The following is a 22976-nucleotide window of genomic DNA, read 5'->3' on the forward strand; positions in this document are numbered from 1 at the left end:
TACTATTGCTGCTATTATTCTTATGCACTTCCCCCATCCCAAAGAATATCTGTGGTGATAGGAACAAGAGAGGACCAGAACACAACAAAGAGTTCACGCCCCCTTAGGGCACAGTCTGACCAGGATCATGTGATTAGGAGTCCAGTTTCAATTGATACAGTAAAGCTTCATCATATGTGCATTTGCTGCATGGAAATTCAGCTCTTTCATAGAAAACAGAAGGGAAAAGAACAATACAAATACTGTGATTAAATGCTGTAAAATTATATCTTACGTATATTCTTTATTATGCACTCTACATTACTGTACACACTGCACACTGTTCCCTACTGACTATAGTAGAGGGTTGCATTCAGAAAACCATGTATACTACACTTTAACAGACCTAGCAAAAGAGTCTAAGTAATGATGCCTCTGTTTGCCTTAAACCCCGACTATATAACCTAATATCTGGGTACAATGCAAGTCTATTGTGTTAACAACAAGAACAATTCAGAATTATTCTAGACAAATAAAATGAATCCACAAGCAGTCCACTGACTTGGGTGTTTGGATGCTCCTGCTGGCCAACAACCAATGGCCAAGTACCATTCCTGCCTTCCACAAACTCTTTGTGTCTTTTTACAGATGAACCATAAAAGGGTAACTATAAGGAGTCAGTACAGGGCAAGATTGAGTTTGAGAAGCAGATAGAAATAATCTGTCACCCTACAGCTACCAGAACAAGCAAGATCCTGGCTTCTCCTTGTGCCCACCCACCTCCTTGCTTGCCTCATCATTCTTCTAGCACTCAGCTCCACTTGGCAGACACTGCTAGCTCATTTTTACGTTGCCACTCCCATAATCAGCAGGTGGATTTCCCCAGAGCAGGGCCAGGGTGCAGTCATTTGCCTTCAGTGAGGGCTCAGCAGTATTTCTGCAAGCATGGATGAATGAATGAATAAGGACTCTGTCCGATAGCCTTCCCAAGATATGGTCAAAAGTCCATTCTTCAACCTCAGTGTGTTTGTCTGTTAGTAGTTCAAACACAACAGGGATATATTATTCCACACCAACGAAGAAGCCCCAAGGTAGTATTCCAGGGCTTTGGCATACTGATACCATCTAGTGGGAAGGAGTATATCTGCAGGTGGGTGCTCCACCAAATTCAGAGAGGTTACAAAAATCACCCACCACCATAACTGTTATTACCTCAACTGGGGAAGTGACTTCTAACTGTGGTAGGTGGAATCACATATACACCTACTCTACCAGGACATACACTGTTGGTCCAAAACTTTGCTGTGGTCTCTGGTTTTCTGCCCATGATCCTTTCAAAACTGTGACTGCTACTTCAAAACAGCAAAGCTCAGCAGAATAGCAGCGGGAAGTTCCCAGTGGGAGGCGTCAATGACCAAGGGAACATGGGTGTGGCTGAGTGTAGAGTCAGTGGCCTGTCCTGCAGAGGATTCTCCTAAAACAAGCCTGCCATTAGTCTACAGGGCTTGAGCACCCCATGATAAGAACCAGCATGATGACACATTCTTTACCAGGTCATTGACATTCTCATGGCTCACTCGCCTGTCTCTTTCACTCCTGAGTTCTGCAACCATCCTCCAAGTTGATGCCCTGCTCCTAAGCACATCTCTCTATCACAGTCTGGGGAACTCTAGTCAAGGAAGCACTATGATTCTCTACACTGAAGGAAACACTTGGTCTCCCTCCTTGGCCTATGTTCTAATCTGCCTTATACTAGTTGGACCAACTACGGGGTGTCTAAGAGTTTAGATCAAAAGTCATCAAATTACAGCCAAGGACCAAATCTAGCTCTTTCCAAAGATTTGTTTGAAAGTCAGAGTGATAGTGAAAGAGGGAGAGATTCAGACAGAAAGATCTTTCATTTATTCACTCCCCAAATGATTACAACAGCCATGGTGGACAGAAACTTCATCCGAATTTTCCATGTGGGTGTCAGGGTCCCAAGCACTAGGGCCATCTTCCGCTACTTTTCCAGGCACATTGGCAGGGAGCTGGATCAGAAACAGAACAGCCAGGACTTGAAGCAGGACTCACATAGGATGCAGGTGGTGACTTAATCAGTGGCACCATAATGCTGGCCCCTCAAATCCAGTTCTGCTTGGATTTGTAATCAAACCTTTACTGGAAAACAATATTGCACATCTGTTTATATGCTGTCATGGTTGCTTTTATACTACATTTATAGTGTTAAGTAGCTGCAAGAGGCTAGATATTAACTGTGTTGTCCTTTACAGGAAAAGACTACCTATACTTGTTTTAAATCAATTTTAGATTTCCAATCATAACAAACACAAAGAACAGAGAACACACAAAGGTTAGCCCACAACATTTTGTCACCAAGGATAAAAATGCCTGCCATTTAATAATAAACTCATTCCATAAACAGTAGGACATTTCCTCCCTAACAAAGTAGAAAAATCAGAACAAAACATCTCCCATCCCAAGAGAGGGCAGTAGGCAAGCTCAGGGCACCACCCTCTCTGACATTTTCACATTTTCCAAAGCAACAACTCAACTTGACTCATTGTGTTTTTACTCATTCTCCTTGTCAGCCATCTTCCTCTCCAGTTAGTATGCAGAGTCCCTATGACTAGGCAAAAAGCCACTGCTGCTTGCTCAGGTTCCAGCATCTGATCCACCAGTGTGGGTGCTGCAGGAACAAAAGCAGTGCTTGCAGTTCTCTGGCCAGTATGAAAAACGCTGCCAAGCACAGTAGCACTCCACAAACATCTGAGGAATCAATGCCTACCCTGACTGAAGGCAGAGAAATTACATTAAAATTAAAAAGAAAAAACTGTAAAAACAGAAGGGTGATCATAATTTAAACTTCACTGTAGATCTGGTCCCATTGCAATGCACTATAGGTCCACATGGCTTTACAGAGCTATAGGCTGTGTATTTCCCATTTGCTCCTGGGTCAGGGAAACATCACAGACAGCAACATGCAGGAAACACTCGCTTAGACAACAGAGCTCCTTGGGAGCCCTGGAGCAGAAAGGCATCCAAATTCAGGAGTCAGTGGCAGACAGGAAATTGCCAGAGAATCTACCTGCATGTTTCAAGTGGCAGATGAGCTATACTGAGGATGGGTCCTGGCATCCATGTGGCGTTTTCTTACTGGGATGACCATTCTTACAACAGAAAGCAAACAAGATGGATGAGTTGTTTGATTCTGATCAAAAGCATGGAGTCTGAGACAAAGATTACAAAGGCCAGAGCTATCCCAGTTCTAAGTTTTTCAACCAGAAAACAATACAGAATGACCATAGTCCAGGGTCTACTTCTAGGGCATGAGAACCCAACACTAAGATCATCCAAGACAACCCTCTGGACTTCAAGAGAGCCAAAGAAGACAATATCGAAGGGGACAATTTTCTTTTTCTTTTTTTTTTAAATATGGAACGCTTCACGAATTTGCGTGTCATCCTTGTGCAGGGGCCATGCTAATCTTCTCTGTATCGTTCCAATTTTAGTATATGTGCTGCCGAAGCAAGCACGGGGACAATTTTCTTATAAAACTGAGGGAGATGGCAGAGACGGAGAACACTATTATATAATAGTGTGATATAGAAATAAGTTTATAATGCACAGGAATAAAAATAGGTGAGTTCAAATCCTGGCCTCAGCTCTCAGTGGCCATGTGGCCTTGGTCACTCAGAACATCTTTTCATTCTATATAAAACTGAGATATAAATACTTACCTGTGCTGTGGCATAGCATATGCAGCCACTGCCTATGATGCCAGTATAACATGTGGACTCAGGTTAGTATCCCTGAAATTCCACTTTCAGCCAAGCTCTCTGCATCTGGTAAGGCACTGGAGGATGAACCACATGCCTGGGTCCCTGCTACCCAAATGGGAGACCAGGAAGAAGCTCCAGGCTCCTGGATTCAGCCTGATCCTACACTGGCTATTACGACCTTTTGGGAAATGAACCAGTGGATAGAAGATCTCTCTCTCCTTCTCTCTTTCTCTTTCTCTCTGTAACCTTGCCTTTCAAATAAAAGTAAATCTTAAAAAAAATCATCAAAAAAATAAAATCATCAAAGAAAACCACTTCCCTCTGAGCATTGCAGTATTATGTACATAATAGGCACATAGCAGCTACAGTATGTTCGATTATTTTGAAGCACTTAAATAACCATAAGTGCTTATAGAATTAGTGGTACAGTGTGCATACACACACACACACACATACACACACACACACCTGATAAGGACTCCTGGGAACAGCTGCTGGGCAGACATATCTGGAAGAGAAGATCCCAGCAGATCAAATGATTTTATGAGGCTTGAAATCCTCAAGGGAACAATCTTTGGGGACCTGCCAATATAGGGACTAAAAAATCTTTCCCTGAGGAGCAAATTTTATGTCATTTTTAAATGCCTTTCATTTCTTCAATTAGTCATACCCTGAACTTGAAGGTCCCATTGTACCTTCAGACACCAAACTTCCTGGGGGTGCAGAGTAGAAGTTAGCACAGCCACCATTTTGTCCTTACCTGGTAGTGGCCAGTCCTGGGCTGATCTCATAAGCACTCCTTTCTCCCACTCAAGCATTCTGCAGAGGAGGCATAGATATTTCCTCCCCACATTCATTTAAACATGGGGGAACAGAAGCGGCAGGAAATGATGTCATTTATGTGTGGTCACACAGTATGCAAAGAACTAAGACTTAAACTTGCTTCTAAAGTGATGAGACATTGCCCTGTATAAACCAATACACCAATTCCTGGCTCCCCAAGGCCTTAGGCCACATGTCCCAGCTGTGTCCTGGCATGTTCCCTGTTGGGAGCCAGGACTAGGACATCCACCTGTGGATTACCAGATCAGCAATGTTCTTGCCTCTCAGTAGATATTTTAAAATGCAGAGAGAGAGAGAAAAAACAAAAGATGGAAAGAAAAATGGGAAGAGAAGGAGGGTACAGCAGTGCTCCCTTCACTCAGTCGGCATTAGCCCCAAGCACTTCCTATTGCAAGAATGACCAAATCTGTCATTATTTCAGCCATTTCCCTCCTTGCTTCTTAGCAATAGGCCATAACTACCATAAGAGTGCCCACCTTGCTTAGCGCTGAAGTCCTTAAAAGTCTCAATGAACACTTAGTTAAAGAGTGAGGGCATCAGTGAGGGCTGAGCTTCTGCATTCATACAGACCGGGTCCAAATTCCTGCTCAGCACCTGCTGACATTGGAAGCTGAGTTAAAGCCCCACACTTGCCAGTCTCTTTTTCTGTTCAAAGGGACAACTGCACACACCTTACCTTTAGAGAATAAAGTGCCTGGAGCACAGAACTCTGGGAATATCTTTGTGAAAGAAGAAGGAAGAGGAAAATAGCAGCCAGGACAAATTCTGAGTCAATAGTGCCACAGAATGCAATAACCCCTTAACTGCAAAAATGCCCACAACTGCAAAGAGCAGGTGTCCACGTGTTGACATTCATACCTCTGACCTCACTCAGTGATGGAATCAGTCACTGGGTACTTTTACAGGCACTAGTTAGCTAGTGGCTGATTCCTGGCGGAAGGGGCAGTTATGAGAGCCTGCCTCTCTGTTCATGGTGACGACAACATTACCCACGTGAATCTTCCCAGCAAAACAGACTTCCTTGGATTTTGGTTCAACTGAACTTTATACATGACAATATTTAATATTTAATATTTATACATGACAATATTTAAGCTGTTTTTGCTGAAGGTCAAACCATGAGTGACGGGGGAGCCAGGAACAGAATTCAGGTCCCAGGTGTGTGAGTGACATCTTGCAAGAGTCTTGGAGGTAGATTGAAATTGCCCATAATGGAAATATTTACACCATAAAAATTGCAATCACCACATGCCAGGTGGTTGTGTCTCGGGTTCAGTTTTTTCTCTTTCAAAAGAGAGTCAGCTGTGGAATATTTTCCAATCCAGCACTGCCCGGTACTGAACCGAATATTCTGCCATAACACCTAAGAAGCTTGAACTCCAGAATCGCTGAGGCTATCCCCAATATGCTGAAGATGAAGGCTTGTTAGCATTCACAAAGTGCTTCCTATTGAATGTTCAAAAAAGATTAAAGGGCTTGGCAATGTTTCTCTCAAATATCTTTAGCATGAGAAGTCTGAGAGACTGGGTAATTATGGAGGCTGCGCACCGGTGACTCTTGTAACAGACATTCCCAGGTCCTCTGCATACACATCTCAGATGCAAGCACAGACCAGATCTGTGGGCATTAGTGCAACACAGTCACTGCAGCCTGGCTAACTCGCACACAGGAGGGCTGGCATGATGGCTTAACTGGCTAATCTTCCACCTGCAAGCACCGGCATCCCATATGGGCATTAGTTAATATCCCAACTGCTCCACTTCCCATCCAGTGTCCTGCTGGAAACTGCCAGTCACACACCCTGAGCAGTGCAGTGTTTCCTCCCACACAGGTGCTCCACCAGCTGTGCCTTCTGCCTAGAATGGCTGCCCCATCCATTCTCTGCCAGGCCTTTATCCATGAGTTCTAATATCTCTCAGGTTCCCTAAGCTGTTTCTGATTCCTGTGATCCTCACACTTGAGCTTGAATATCAGTTTGTCAGGGAAGCTGCCCAGATCCTTCATCTGGACCTGACACCTCTTTATAGTCAGTCTTCTATTCATCCACTTGGTTGTTCAAGCTTCCTGAGTGCCTACTATATGTTTTGTACTGTTCTGGCCCTGGTGATTCAGAAGTGAAAGAGTCAGACAACAGGATGTTTCCCTGATAGGGCTCATGTTTTAGAGGGTGGGGTAAAGAACAGAGGAGAAATCTGACGGCACAATCTCACATGGCTATGTCTCCTGCCTGCCCAGCAGCTGTCTCACTTTAAATCACTCATTCATTATTCCTGACTGACCCCCAGCCAAGTTCTGAAACCCAAGACAGTGGAGACTGCATCTGCCTTGTTAGCATCTGGACTTTGAACACAGAACCTGAAACACAGTAGGTCCTCCATGGGTTTCATGGAAGGACAATTCCCAATGGAAGAAGCCTTCCCATCCTCAGCCCTTTCAGAGAGGTCCCGGGAGCCTCTTGGGCTGTGATTTTAAGTTAGATCTTGGGTAAGCAAACTTTTCTGGCAAAGGGCCAGAGAGTAACATTTTAGACTTTAGGGAAGCCTCTGAGGTTACAGCACACAAGCAATCATTAGCAGTTCTATAAATGAAGAGGTGTGACTATGATCCAAAAAAACTATTTATAAAATCAAGCTGCAAAGGAGAACACTTGGCCTAGGAGTTAAAGCACCAGTTAAGACCCCATATCCCATATCAAAACACCGGGATTGAACTTCCTGCTCCAACACGTGATTTCAGTTTCCACCTAATGCAGATGTTGGGCAGCAGCAAGGCTGGCTCAAGTAGCTGGGTTCCTGCCACTCACATAGGAAGTCTGCATTTGGTTCCTGGTTTATGACTTTTGTCCTCTGGTTAGCCTTGGCCATCGTGGGCATTTTGGGGAGTGAACCAGAAGATGAGAGAGCACACTCTCCCCCTCTCTCAAGTAACTAGACTTTTTGAAAATGAAGTTAAGCTGTAACAGGAGTTGTCGCATGGGCTGTATGTACCATATGACCCCTGGATTAGATGACCTACAACATGCAGCACCTCAGAGTACTATACTAGGGGTAGAGCCTGTCTCAGCTGAGTCAGCTACTAGCCCTACTGGTGGGGTCCAGTGACTTTCTGCAGCTGCTAATCGATCAGCTTACAGGGAGATCATCATAGAATCTCAAGCTCCAGGCATGTGTAGCCACCACTTCCTTTCTGCAGCATGCAACATGGAGAAGTGGTTCCCATGCATCTTGGAAGAAAGAGACCTTGGACTGGGGGTCCTGGGAGGCGGGGGTGGGGACTGTCACACTCTCTTGCAGGGTGTCCAGCTCATCCAGAGGCTGAGCTCACTTCCGGGCGCTCCTCTGGGAAGTGGCAGGGCTGTCCTGCGTGAGCAGCTGCTGCCCCCCACCCAGCCCGTTCAGTTGGGACACACAGAGTCTTTGTCCCTCTGCTGGTGGGTGATGCTGGTTGGTCTCTGAAATGAGATATGACTTGTCAAGGCGTGCCTGTTGCTTGTGCTAATTTTTAAGAATTTGACTCCCTTTGGCAACAGAGAGAGGAAAAGCAATAACTTTTCTTGTTTGGTTTGTGTGTCTGTGCAGTTTTATCTACCCTGCCCTTTGGGGTCTGTAGCTGTGGAAAACAAGAGTCCTCTGAGGCTCACCTGCTGATCTGGGTAAGGCAGACAGGTCAGGATTTACTGAACCAGACAGCATTAATTGTAGTGTTAGCACTAAAATTAGTGTGTAGAACTGCGGTGGGTGTTAACTGTTAAAAACAGATTCAAGAGAGAGACAGAATTCACAGGAGCTCTGGGGCAGCCCTGGAGATGACAACTCCCATAAACAGGACTTGAGACGACAGTGATGACGTGGTCCTATGCTGACGTTACATTTGCTCTGAGGATCATCTCAATGCTCCCACAGCCTCTGCAGAACTGAGAGTAGGAAGTTGCTGTGGTGTTCTGCTGACAACCACACCTGGAGTCAGTAGCAGTCTTGGAATGCCAATGCCCAGCTAGAACACAGGGACCTAAACATGATGGGTCCTCAAAAACTTTGTGGGAAATAGGTGTTACCAAAAAAAAAACAAAAAACAAAAAACAAACAAAAAAAACCACACACACAAGGATTTTTTAAAAACACACCATAACAAGCTTGTGTTTTCATTTCATTTCCCCACATACTTTTTGCAGTACCCTTGTATTATCTGAGTGCTCCCAGAGGCTTTTGTGTGCTGCCCTGTGGTGTGTCAGGGCTCACAGGGTCACACGACAGCCACATACCACTTCTCTGGGCATAACTACTCCACACACAGCAACAGACTGAGAACTACATTGTCCTGGTAGTCCTTTGTGCTCCAAAGGTTCTCCAGCAGGACAGACAGTTCCCTCAGTCATGCTGGCCCAAAGTACACACCAAAGCAGTTAGATGGTGAAAGCAGGCTTCCTAAACCCAGAAGATTATAGGAGCCCAGTGGGTGAGGTAAATTTAAGGGGCAGGACAATACTAAGAAGTGGCAGGGATTGTGGCAAATGACAAACAGGTCCTGCAGTCAGCGGTAGACTTGCTCAGCTCCAGTTAAGTATGACCACATGGCCAAACGGGGATGTGAATCTGTGATTGCCTAGACTCCTAACTTTTAAAGAAATACAGGAACTTTTTTAAAAATACAGGAAAATTTCAACTTTCCAAACACTTGAGCCACAGAAGATGGACCCAAGAGTGAGTTTTGGCCTGTAGCTGCGCTTGACATCTTCCCAGAAACAAAAGTTACAGGGATGACAGAGCTCAGGTTCATTGTCACCAAGCAGAGGTCTCAAGGTTCAATCTGCAGAGCCAAAGGGTGACCCACCCACCTGTTCGGGCCCTCGGGATATCAGTGCTTCCAACTTAGCTCCTCCCTGCATCAGAGACCTAGAGTACAGCACCCCGGGTGCTTGAAGAAGGTACCAGGGCCACACAGTCCAGCCAATCATTGTCTGTGCCATCTGGTCAGGCACAGAGAACCAGGCCTGGATGTCCCCAGTGCCCGCAGAGAAGATGGGCAATGGACAATTATACTGGCAATCTCCTTTGGTACAGCAAATCTCACAGGAGTGTGGACACCTTGCCAACAGCTAAATGGAAACAATGCCAAAACCACCAGTCCTGTGATCTGATTCTGCCCAAATGATCAGTGAAATTAAGCACAGATTGACATTCCTTTCCTTTTCAACTTGGAGGGTGAGTGAAGTAGCTCAGGATCTACTCTTCAGAGTGATTACCTAATGGGGAGGATTATCTTCTTTCACAGGCAAAACTGTGCCTATCTCAGGTGTCTGCAGAACAAAAGCTACATGCAAATGAAGACAAATGCCAGGGAATTTCAGAATTTCCTCACATTCCATGTTATATTGTCTCCATACGTCTTTGAAAGTTTCCCTGATATAATACTCAAGGGAGATACAGAGATGAAGAATAAAACAAAACCAACTGCAACGGAGAAACAGAAGGGAAGACCCTCAGTGTCTCTTCTCAGGTAGTGTAGCTAAGAACCTGGAGTGAGGAGAACAGTTGTGTTTTCATGGAGCTGCTGCACTGAAATTCTTTAAAATACGAGCCATAGATTCAGTATTTTGTAAGGCTGTGGATGGAGCCCTCTTCTGGAGAAATCTTTCAACAGGTATTAAAACAACCTCAAAGCATAGGGGGGCTGCACGCACACACACACACACACACACACACACACTCACACACACCCTGCTGGCTACCTGACGGCTATGACTATCACTCATCTGTGACATGAATGTACAATGTGTCCTTTTACTTGCCTCCCACTACAGAGACATTAACTAGACTCCATGAGCAACTGCATTTATGGGGGAAAAAAGTAATATTTTCAAGAACCTGCTATATGCCATAACCCAAGCAGCACACTTCAGGTGGTGGCTCAATCTATGCATTCCAATGCCGGTGTTCTCAATAATGTAGTTATTGGGTGCACTGGCTTGTTGTGGGCAATTCCACTATTGCACAGAGCGGATACTAATGGAAGGAAACAGATTCTGCTTAATGGAAAACCCAAGGGATAAAGATAGAAAAGGAGAAAAGGCGGGGGAGGCAGAATAGGCGAGATCAGCAGAGATGAGTGTTGGCGCTTTTTATATAAACTGAGGAATTACACAAATTCCAGATCATTTATTCCACCATACACTTTATTAACTGTCTTTAGGGACTTGCTAAAAAAAACCTGTTCAGACATGGGAACTGTGCCACTCTGCCATCTGCCCAGTGCTTTTGAAACCTTATAGTTCTTGCCCATGTCAAAGGCACACTCAGAAGTCTTCCTCTCATCACAGGAAGTTCCACAAGTAGATACTGCTCTTAAAACGTTAACATGGCTTTGTGGCAGCATTTGAAGACACTGACTTTCGCATAACATCTGAAGAGCAAGATTCTGGCTCCAAGAAAAATCCCCACTTGCAATCAAGACCTCAGAATTCCATGGAACATTTGCTTTCCAAATCTGAACCACTCCATAAAATCCCAGTTCTTGGTGGATTACTCACTCATTGTTAGAACTTTGGGTTAGTTGTGTGCTATCCACATGGGAGAGGCAGGCCATATTTACAGTGGAATTTCCAGCTCATACCTCTCTTTTTTGTTCCATATCCATGATTTATTATAGCTAAATTCCAGAGGTTGCTTTTGCAAGGGCCTTTCTCAAAAGATCTCAGGGGAGAAGGTGACTGTTCTCTCACTTTTCCAGCTTCCAGTCATTGTTGCTTAGGAATCCTGATCCCTCACCCGAATGCCTGAGCTGTCCACTGAGCCAGGAAGCTCTCACTGCTGCTGGCTCCTAACGATGGCCTCAATGTGTTACAACTGTGCTAGAAAAACACACACGCAGGCGTGCCCAAGCACCACCGGGGCCGGTGACTAATCTGCTTTATTACATTGTTTTTCCCTCTCTTCCATGTTCTCTGGGCCTTAGGAAAAGTTTTGATTTTGCCTGTTGATTCAAAAGCACTGAGCCTTATCCCACTTTTCTCTCTGTCACAAAGAGCTCCACACTTCTCTTGACAGTTAACTTGATGGCACTGGACAATTTCTCTGTAGGCAGCTATTGCTACCAGGCTATCAATCCCTGTCCTGATGTGGACATTTGCTCCAATTGTGCATAGCAATCGGAGAGAGAAATGAGCCCTCAGCACGGGCACTCCAGGGCATAGCTTCTCCGGCAGAGAAATGAAAGAGCCTCCAGAACCTATATGTTCCAGAACCCAAGCAAGGAGGCAACACCAGCTGCTCTGCAAAAGGGCCCTGCGTGAGGGCCCTGGGGCACTACCCAATGGTCTGTGCTGCTCTAAGGGATACATAACTAGGGCTGAGGTCTGAAGTCCAGATTGAAGCCAAAAGTCACTGAAAGGACTACTGAATGCAGGGTGAGGTGATCCTGGTTACACCCAAACACTCACAGCTCCCAGCACAGCAGGTGTAAAGTCAACTGATTTGCAGGGTCTCTTGATAAAGGCAACCTTCTCCACTCAACAGCCCTAGCAAGGACAAGGGCAGAGGAGTATTCTACAGTGCAGAACCTGGCAGCTCTGCAAGATTAGGCTCTGGAGCCCAGGTAGCACTGCTGGCACACAGCAGAAGGCATGCTCTACAAAGGACTATGAGGCGTGCTCTGAACCTTGGTGCTACACTGCGATGTGCACGCACACACACACATACACACAGCCCTGGGATAGCTGAAGTTCTGGAAGTCTGATCTGCAGGCAGCCAATGGCAGGGCTGTAGAATGAAGATCCCAAGAGATCCTACTCTCAAAGCCCTGGGAAGGAAGAAACTACAACTGAGGCGGACTGTGTTTACAGGGATGGAAGCAGTTGGGAGCAGAGGTGGCCTGGCAGCCAGGTCCTGTGCTCTACCCTTTGGCACCATTGTCCACCTCTGCTCTCAGTCATTGCCTTGGGCACTACATTCCTGTGATGCTGGGTCATTTCCAAAATAGAAGCTCAGCCATCATGGCAGCAATTGTTTTTTAAAAGACTGAGTCCTATCTCTCCATCCCACCCCTTGCCTGTCTGGGATACTTCCTATTCTCCCTCCCTCTCACCTACAAACTCAGGGCAGCCTCTTCACCTGGCATGCAGGAGTCCTGGCCAAGAACTCAGCACCCACTCCTGCACCCACAGGCGCTCTCTGCTTCTGTCCCTCCTCTCTGGAAAGCCCTGCACTGCTTTCACCCACCCACTTGTAGGCTGCCAGCTCCACTGCCAGTCCCAGAGGCTGCCAAGGTGGCCCCGGGGGACAGGGCTGGGTGCTTTCAAAATCACAATGCTCTGAGCAATGCTGGGCGTGCCCCTTGGCCACCTGCACCTTAGGCCCAGCTAGAGAGCACTGCTTTCCCGCACTGAAACTTGCAGAGATCTGCCTCACATAGAGATGGTAGCCAAATGACCCATGGCTCTCACGCAGGCTCTCCCGGTTGGTGAAGGGCCCTCGCTGCGCGCCTCGGCCCTCTGAGGGTTAACAGGCAGCTGCAGCCAGGCTGGGCAAGGCTTGAACTTTTCCTGCGCTCTGTGCCCGCCCGGGAAAGGCAGCAGAAGAGGCAGCCTGGACTGGGGCTAAGGCTCCAGCTGGCAGGACAATGGAGGCGTGGGAAGGGGACTGGGGCCTTGTTGGGGTGCGGGTGTGGGGGGAGGGTACACTCAGGCCCTTCCGGGCTCTGGGTCTGGGAGGGAAAGGACCCTAACGCGGGCGCGGCAGCCCCGGGAGCCTTTGAGCGACAGCAGCAGCCGGGCTGCAGCGCTCAGCCGGCCCCGGCCGAGGTGCCTTCCAACGAGTCTGGGACTGGGCGACCCGGTCAAGCACCCCGGAATCTGACCATGTCAGCTCCTTCTGGGCCTCTTCAGCCGGGCACCCCGCAGTCCGGACCCAAGAGCCGCTTTCCGCCGCTCAGCGCTGGCCTCGGGGCATCCGGGTTGCCTCTAATGTAAGAAACGCTGGTGGAGACGACCTAAAGTTACCCCCACTTGGGGTAGGCAAGGACGTCGCCCCTGCTTATGAAAAGGAAAGGACTCGGAGCTATCTCCTCCAAACGCGCGCGCGCACACACACACCCGCGGGAAGGCACGAGTGGGAAGCCAGGGACCCCAGGATCTCCAGAACTGGGAAGGAGCTTCCTTCTGAACCCCAGTCTGCCTTCCCTGGTCTGCCTTCCCCGCTGCACCCGACACCCAGAGAAAAATCGTGCCCGCCAGCGCCAGAGTGGGGAATGCAGGCACCCTGCTAGGAGCGCGCCCCGCAACCCCTCTTCCCTACCTGGGACAGCAGAATGCACAGGACGAGCAGACTTCTCGGCTGCATTTTGCCCGACTAGAAGCACACGGCGGCGTTTTCATTCATGCACGCGGCGGCACTGAGCATATTCTCCGTGGGAGCCAGGCTTTGAGCTGAGGCTGTGCCTCGCCAGCCAGCCAACTTCCCAAATAGATCAGCGGCAGCATCACGAAAGCATTGGGTAGAGGCGGATGACCAGGACCAATGGCTTTACAAGACGGATTCCTTCATAAGGCTCCCTCGTTTTGCATGGCAGATGCGGGGCGAGCACCTCGCACACAGCCAGCCCCTCTCTGAACAGGCAGCCCTATGGCTTTTTTTCTGACTGTTGGGGCCCAGCCTCACAAATCACAACGGGCAATGCCAGCTGATTCCACTTTTTCAGGGAATGGAATTGCACCAGGAACTGGCAGCCACTTGCAGTCTAGTGCAAAAAGATTCTCTTTATTAAAATGTTAATAAGATGCACTTTATTTCCAATACATCAAATAAAACGACCCAGCAGCTCCAGCCCTTTCCATGCCTGGAAAGTCTGGGAGGTGTATTTTTTTTCTCCCTTTTTCCTTTTCTACCTCCTTTTCCCAACGTAGCCCAGGTTGTGATGCAGCTGGGTGTCCTTGTCATCTCACGAATCACCAACAGGACAGATCAATTCTGGCTTGCATAAAAAAATCCATCAAGGGGCAATAGATTTTATTAACTGCTCAGCCAAGAGTTGGACTGCCCATTCACTCCCTCCACAAATGTGCATCTGTCACCAAGGCTGGGGATGTGATTTGAGGAAACTTTTTTTTTATATATGGCTGCAACCTTCAGAAGCTATGGGATATTCCATGAGCTCACAACAGCAGCGCCCAGTGATCAAGGGATTTTACAAGTGGGATGGTTCAGGAACAAGGGTGAGACCAATCTCTACATATACCTGTCACCCCCAAACGCAATGAAGATCTTACTCTATCATTTTCATGCAGCCTCCCTATAAAAATGACTTCAAGAATTTTCAAGTAAAGGACATTTGTGAATTGAGATAATGAAAATGCACAGAGACATAAAGAAAAAAATCAGAATACTGAAAAGTTAAATGTGCACTCCAATTGTTGTCTCTAATTTTGATATGAGATTCCTGGTAGCCAAAGCAATGAGAAAATAGATGAGTTGTGATACTTCTTATTGTAAGAATATGTCTACAACATCTCCTAACATAAATTCTCCTGGAACTAAAACACTGGAATGAATGTAGAATGTGGCATGTAATGTAGTAGAATACTGAGCAATAGACCACACTGAGATGCAGTGGATTGGGCCAGATTCCAGCATCTGGCATCAGGCCTGGACCCTGGAGACAGTGACTAGTGTGTGTTAAAGGAATACCAAGGAGGAGCAGGAGGTCAGAGATTGGCAGGGACTGGAACCACATGGCCTAAATTCAACCCCAAGCTCTATCACTTTCTAGCAAGTTATTCAAATTCCCCATGTGCCCCTTTGCCCACTCAGTGGTAAAAGAAAGTACAGACTGGAATCTGTTCATTCTGTTGTGGAAAGGACTAAGTGACTAAACATCCACCTGTGGAACAGGAGCTGATGTACATTCTGAAATTCCTTTGCTGTCCACTACTCTGTCACATGATCATCTCATGTGATCTGAAGGTCACTGATAAATGTGCAATGCCATCTGACACTTGGCTTGTTTAGCCTGCACTGGCCCAACAGATGGCAATGTTGGCCAAACAAGTCCCAGGAGAGACTGTGAAAGACTGATGTTGCTGCCTCATCCAGTCTTCTTTGCTGCCCATAGCAGCTCACACCCCCCTGTCCAAGTCTCTGAGAAAGGCAGCCTTACAGATGTTGTGACCCGCAATGATGACGCGGCACCTGTGTGTGTGGAGGCCCATGTTGTTTCATGAAAAAAATAATAGAGTCCTTTGGAGCCAAACAAGCTTCAAATCAAGATATTCTGAAATAGTCTTATTTCCCTCCTTTCTACAGAAGGAGTCATCTTGTCAATCAGGGGTCTGCTGAAGTGAGTGCATGAATTAGCAGACACAAAGACAGAGAGAGCACAGGTGGTAAGCCAAGTACGGGCTGGGGAGGATGTCAGAAGAAGATGAGGGTCCAGTCAGGCTTCCACACATAGCAGCTCAGTTGGGAAGGCCTTTCTCAGAGCAGAGGGTGTGTCCATGGCTGCCTCCTGAGGACAGGACCAGTTATAAACTTTATCTCTCCGCCAGGAGCATCCCTATGCCCTGAGCAGGACTGCATTTGTTGGCAAGTCCTGTGGTGCAGCTGGGGCCATGTGACTATATCCAGCCAATGAACTGTGAGCAAGGTGACATAGGCTGGAGTATTTCATCACTCATGTGTGGTAGGTTGGTTTCCCCAGCAACAGACACTGACATGGAGTTTTGTGCAGGTGACTTATGTGGGCAACGTACTCAGGAGCAACATTGATGAGACACTGAAAGAAGCAAGCCTGACAAGGATAGGTTGAGCAACTCCCCAGCCCATAGAGGCTTCAGCTCACACCAAGCACTCTCAGTTCTGATTGGCTCTCATTTTGGGCTATGTCTGTGACTTCCAATGGACTAGTTGTTGGACATGTCCCAGAGGAGGGGAATAATCTTGGGTGAGCAGCATGGTTAGGTCAAGTCGAATTCTTTTGTCTAACCTGAAATTCAGCACCTATATTTAAAACAAGGGTGTTCAGCAGCTCACCAGAGGCTGCAGTCCCCAGGCTACCAATGACCTGGCAAGTCTACTGGTATCACTGAAGACCGACACAGACTTAACTGAACAAAAGTCTGCTGAGTCTGTGCCCTGCCAAGACTTTGGTCTTCACCAAGATTCCAGGATTTTGACCTGGGAAGTTCAAATGACAGGAGGAGGGGTTCTAATAATCTCTCCTGATTCCAGGCAGGCAGGCCCAAAAGGCCAGTCTCCATCCCTTCCTTGTATCAGTTGCCACAGGCTGGACTGCAGGACTTGGAGGAGCTGACTACAAGAGTCTGTTTAGGTGCTAAGGCTTTCTGTGCAAAGCCTAGGAAGGTGAAACAGGTTAGTTAGTCAGATGAAACCTGAGTTGGGATCTCTGGACTTCACTGATACTGAACAAGTTGTTTTTGCTCCCTAACCCTCAGTTTCTTTTCCTCTCTGCCCTCTGCTTTCCTTTACACTCAGATAATGTTCATTATACCAAAGAACACAAGATCAAGCACCCCTCAATGAAGATGGGGAAAAATCATTTCATCTCAATGATAAAAGACCTCTTAAGAAGAAATCCATTTTTGTTTGTTTGCTTTTTCCTCAGCTCCCTAATGGGGGGTCTTTTGGCTGATGGATTGATCAGTGGTGGCAAATAAATACTGAAGGTGAACCGCCTCCTCCCCTCCCCGCTGTCCATACTCCACTTCCCCTGATGCCAGCTGCTACAGCAGTTGTGGGTTGCCTGTGAAGCTGTGTCTGCTTTTAAGATTCATTTCAAGATGAATTCCTCTTTTCTAGATGCATCTGCCTGGCTTTGGAGCTGAATGATGACCCAATAGCCAGTGGCTATCCTCTGAGCATCAGGGGTTGAGGCAGTTTCCCCTCGTTGGCTGAAGTAAATAAAGACTGTCAAGAGAATGTGGAGGTGACCCTGGAGGTCTATGCACATGATCGCGTATGCGCGCGCGCGCGTGTGTGTGTGAGTGTGTACACACAGATCAACAACTGATATACAGTCAGGCAAACATAACATATCCAAATGTATCCAAATGTGCTGCAGGATGGGGTATTTATAAAGAATCCTGATAAACTAGATAGGAGCCCCTGTGACAGAAATCAACCATGAGGTGTGCCTGGAGCCCCAGGAACAGGGATATGCTTAGACAGCATGGAAGGAAGCCCATGCTGGGCAGCACTACAACGTAACTTAATACTCAGAGTACACCTCTCACAGTGGCTGCTAAAAATACCTGACATTCAGACAATACATCATCCTACAGTAAGTTTCACTGAACACCAAAATCTAACCAGTAGTAGCTTCCTCAATCACTTTCAAGTCACAAAGGCTGCTTCAACTTTCTTCTCAGTTCCCAGTGCTACCTGACATGGTATTCTATGCTTTGCTTGAATTGTTGTCTCACTTCTTCACTCCACCCCATGACTAAATGAGTTGGCCCTTGGCCTTGTGTGACTACTGAACTGAGGCAGAAGTAATGAGTGACTGATAGAAGCCCAGGTCGGAGGAACCCTGTGTGTTTCAGCTTGCTCCAACTAGGATACCTGTCAGTGCTTTGAAAACAGCACTTGAGGGTGAGCTCGCTGGTCCTAAGAAGAAAGATAAACCATCCCCCATGGATCAAAGACACCCATGTAAGTCCAGAAGAGCCCCATCCAGATCCACAGGTATGTGGGCCAAAGCTGTAAGGGATTGCTCTAAATCCTGGGGTGGGTTGTTGTAGAGCAGTGGGTCTGTTGTCTGTCTCTTCCTCCAGAACACGTCTTCTTGCTGCTGTGTGCCCAGTTTTTAGAATAGAATATGGAGCATGTCAGGTGCCCATATGACTTTGCTAAGGTGCTAAGATGGCCATGGCCTCAACAAGGTCTTCTCAAAGCACTCCATGCCAGGATTAGACATGGAGCAGAGCCCACACAGCTAAAAATAAAGTGGAGGTATTTTTATGGCTATTCTGTGTTTTACCATAACAGTGTTCTCTGTAAATATATTTAGTACAATCCTAGCAATGGAGATGAAACCAGAAATTACTTTCAGGCCATCTCAGTAAAATTGGCCTAACCATCTAAGGGTTTCAGTCCCTAAATTGCTCAAAATTGGACATTCAGACAACCATTTTATCCTGTTAAGGAGAAGCAGTTAAAACCCCCCTCTAGGTGTCTCCCTTACCCAAAATTAGTGGCTGGGGTTATTTCTACACAGACAATCCTTGCAGCATCAGTTCAGAAAAGCAGCAGCTTTCAAAGCTGGGCCCTTACCCCAGCAGAACCAACATCACCTGGCAACTGGTCAGAAATGGAAACCATGAGGTTCTCAGCCCGGGTCAAATGATCCATGAACTCAGAAGTGTGTTCTGGCATTCTGTGTTTTATTAACTGTTAGAAAGCATAGTTTGAGAGTCAGTTCTTTAAAGAATATTTCACACTACTTACTCACAAGACAAATGCTCATTCACCAAAAAATACTCATTAAGTGAGTAGCAAATGAACCAAGCAATAGGGAACAATGAAAGGTAGAGTTTGTATGCTTAAGGAAATATGACTCATGGAAATAAAGACATAATTCTATTACAAATTGAAACAGAAAGCATAGGAGAGAGTTTGGGTAGCTAGAGCTACAGAGGATCAACATGTGTTTAAGGAACAGGCAACAGGTCCACTGTGATTGGGTTCCTCTATGTATAAAATCATGGAGCTCCACTTGACAGGACTTGTACTTTTTGTATCTGCTAATGAGAAAATAACTAATAGCAGAAGAAACCTCACAATTCAACAGTTGCTTTGTAATTCCATCTAGGTAAATAAACAAGATGACAGTGACTATGTGTGTCTGTGTGAAGGCAGGCAGCATTTATTCACTTTGAGGGAATCCTCAGTGTGCATTTGGTAAGATCTCTTAAAATGACACTATGGTTCCTCTGTCCCAACCTCCAGTCTGCCCATGGTCTCTAAGTGTGGAACCACTGAATTACAGCAGCAGAGAAATGTGAAGTTGGGGCATTGAAGGAAAGAGCTGGTGACCAGCAAATGAAAGAGGAAGGACCAAGTTTGAGAATTAGGGATCCAGATTAGGAAAAGCTGCCATGTCACTCTTGGAAGGTTGAGTTTCATCCTACTGACAAGCGGCAGGAATTCAATGTCTTATTTACATCTTAGCAATATCATTCTTGTTATATGGAAGGTGAATCTAATGAGAGGCCAGAACTGAGCAAGAAAGACTTCTTGAAAGGCCTTTGTATGGATAACACCAAAGATAAAAGGAGTGAGGACTGTTTTTATCATACTCCTAGTCACAGTGGTGCAGGAACATGGCACAGCAGTCTCCCCAGTGGCACAGCACAGTGTCTGGCATACAATGAAGTATTATTTGGAAATCAACAAAACATGCCTGCTTTTATGGTAGACTAGCTGAGCTCTGATTCTTCACTCCTCTCTTCATCTAACCCTTGCTTCATCAACAATGGAAGGAGCTTCCTCACCTTGCACTTTGGGTTTAGTCAGATGGCTTGCGTTGGGAAACAGAACGAGATAAAGATAAAAAGGCTAAGTTAAAGGACCCCATGAGTTTCTGCCTATTCTCTTGTATTTCTGCCATCTCTGTAAAGAACATGGCCTGGCTGTCCAACTGACCCAAGAAGGATGAAAAAATATGTGAAGCTGAGCCCTCTAGCTCTCCTTCTCACGCACACACACAATGATGTGAGGAGCGGATGCTACAGCCTTGACCAACCACCTCATGGATACAAGTAAATGCTTACTGTCTTACGCACACAGATGGTTGAAGCTGAAATACATGACTACATAAATGCCTCCCTTATTAGGACTATATATATAAATCAGCAAATGGGCTGAAAGCTGAACTCTTAAATCTAGCACAGAATTTAACACAGGAATGACCAATATTTAATGTCCATCACAAGGAAAAGTCCTCAAGAATCCCTCTCCTTGTGCCCAGTGCAGTAGCCTAATGGCTAAAGTTCTCACCTTGCATGCACTGGGATCCCATATGAACGCTGGCTCATGTCCCAGCTGCTCCACTTCCCCTCCAGCTCCCTGATTGTGGCCTGAGAAAGCAGTCAAGCATGGCCCAAAGGCTTGAGACCCTGTCGGAAAAGGCTCCTAGCTCTTGGCTTTGGATTGGCTCAACTTTGGCTGTTGAGACCACTTGGGGAGTGACTCAGCGGACGGAATATCATTCCTTCTTTCTGTAAATCTGACTTTCCAATAAAAATAAATAAATCTTTTTTTAAAAAAATTCTCTCCTTCCACCCACCTAATCCAATCTACTGACTGCTTGCAAATCCTCGCGTTCCTTTGAGAACATTCCCTGCAGAGCTACTAAACCTCTCTCTGGTTGTTCTTATGCTAGCATGATTGTAAGGCCTTCACTTAACAATTATTTGGGAAAATTTATTTACAATGCAATGCAGATCCGTGACTGTTTGTATTGGATAAATTTATTTACAGTGCAATCCAAATCTGCCTATGCCTCTAGCAGATAAAATTGTGTTCTTCCTATAAAAAGCAACCCACCAGGCTAATAGTTTCTGTGGTCTTTTGTGAACACACCAAGGTCATGGTCACCATAATGAGTTGGGAAAAGTTAATCTGTGGGAGCAAGTTAAGCACAAAAAAACTACATTTTAATGATTCTCAATTGTGACAGCTGCCAGAATTTAACCAAATGGAAACCAGAAAAGACAAATCCAACTTTTTGTTTCTTAATCTTAGCTTCTGTGGATTTAAAATGGATAATGTACAATTTCCATTAGATCAAGGGTGATGCCTGTCTGTCTCTCCAGTGGATAATCCTTTCCTGTGCACTGCCCAGCACTGAGCCCACACTCAGGAGATACGCGTAGGAAGCCTCAAGAATTCAGGTCCATAAGAGAGACCTTTTTCATCCCAGAAAGTCTGCTATGTGTAGTAGTTAATGTTTACTGCAGCTAAATAGCCACCTAACCCAGACCTCCACTATCTCAGCATCTGTCTCCTGGAGCACTGGTTCCCATCATGTGTTCCCAGTTTCTCCCAATACTCCACTTGATTGTAATGGTTTATACTCCTCCTGTTTATATTGTATAAAGCTCAAAAACGAGTATGTCTTGACTCATTAAATACCTGATTAGCACACATTTGCAAAGCAAGCTCACCAAAGCCCACAAACTCTTGCAGAACTATCTCCTGGCTTCATCTCCAAATTTATTTAGCTTCCATCTCCCCCTTGCTCAATTCACTCTAATCTTCCCTCAAACATCAAATATGCCAAGTTCTCCCTATCCCTGAGCCTTGTACATGGTGGTTTTTCCATGTGGAATGCATTTGTCTCTTAGTTCCTCTCTGCATCATCTCTTCCTCAACAGTTCTTTCTTCATTAGCTCTATTTTGCTTCTTTCATTGTTATTTCTTTATTCATTACAATTCTTTCCATTGTATTTTTTGCTATTTGTGACTATTTTATTATTTGTTTTATTTTGTGTTTATTTATTTCAAAAGCAACAAAAAAAAATAGAGAGACATGATAGAAAAAACCATCAGCTTTTTCTTTTCCCCCAAAATGTCTTTAAGACCAGAGCTGGGCCAGGCCCAAATCAGGAGCTGGGAACACAATCTGGGACTCCCAGGCCCCAAGTGGCAAGGCCCCAAGTGTTTGAGGCATTATCTGTGTCCCTCGGGTGTGTGCATCAGTGGGAGGCTGGAACTGGGAATGGAGCTATGACTCCACCCAAGGCACTCTGATACAATATGCATACATCTCAAGAAGCATCCTGACTACATGCCAAACATTCATCCCAATAAACTACTTTCCAAGAAATAAATGACCAAATGATCTTATGGTAATGAGAGTAACTAGGTTGATGGTTCTCTGAATGCATTACTCTCGTCAGGAATATCAAGTGACACAATGGCTGAGGACTGCCAGACATTGCCAGGTGACTAAACAATGCAAAGGCTCGGCCAGGAGTAAGAGTGCACACTTGAGAGGCTTGTGTTGTATAAAACATAAGACTGAGTCCAGAGATGTGTGAGCCAGATCAGTCACAGTCTCTTGTCCTTGCTTAAATGCAGCTCTCATGGACTGTGGGACACACCCTTGGTGACCTGAGGCACCAGTTTCCCTTAGGTGCAGCATAGTAGGCCAAGGGGAGTCAGGTCACACCTGAGCAATATGTGGTCAAGTATTTTCAACACTATTTTCTCTTACTTGACAGGTCAAGAATTTGTCTAAAGCCTTTTCAGAGTGGCAGATTCTTGTTCCTGTAATGAATCTATTGATTCACCTTCTGTCCCCAGGGGACTTTGCAGACCACAGGGTGTCAAGAGAGAAGACAAATTCTCAAGGCTTGTCATGGAG

At 45.9% G+C, this 22976-nt stretch overlaps 1 protein-coding gene and 1 non-coding gene across 2 annotated transcripts in view; both read right to left on the reverse strand.

Moving 5' to 3' along the window:
• The window catches only part of CDH13 (cadherin 13), an 853721-nt gene extending 839593 nt beyond the window's left edge, over positions 1-14128 (reverse strand). Inside the window, exons 1-2 of the mRNA XM_058674822.1 lie at positions 13892-14128; positions 13324-13414 (exon numbers count right to left, since the gene is read on the reverse strand). Coding sequence (XP_058530805.1) covers positions 13324-13414; positions 13892-13971 — 171 coding nt within the window. The 5' untranslated portion in view covers positions 13972-14128. The remainder of the gene's footprint in view (positions 1-13323; positions 13415-13891) is intronic.
• On the reverse strand, positions 3409-3515 carry LOC118757737 (U6 spliceosomal RNA). Its single transcript, XR_004995344.2, has one exon. It is a non-coding gene; the product is annotated as a U6 spliceosomal RNA (small nuclear RNA).
• Positions 14129-22976: the final 8848 nt, after the last annotated feature.

The sequence above is a fragment of the Ochotona princeps genome, chromosome 16 (genome assembly GCF_030435755.1).
Source record: "Ochotona princeps isolate mOchPri1 chromosome 16, mOchPri1.hap1, whole genome shotgun sequence".
NCBI classification, from domain to species: domain Eukaryota; kingdom Metazoa; phylum Chordata; class Mammalia; order Lagomorpha; family Ochotonidae; genus Ochotona; species Ochotona princeps.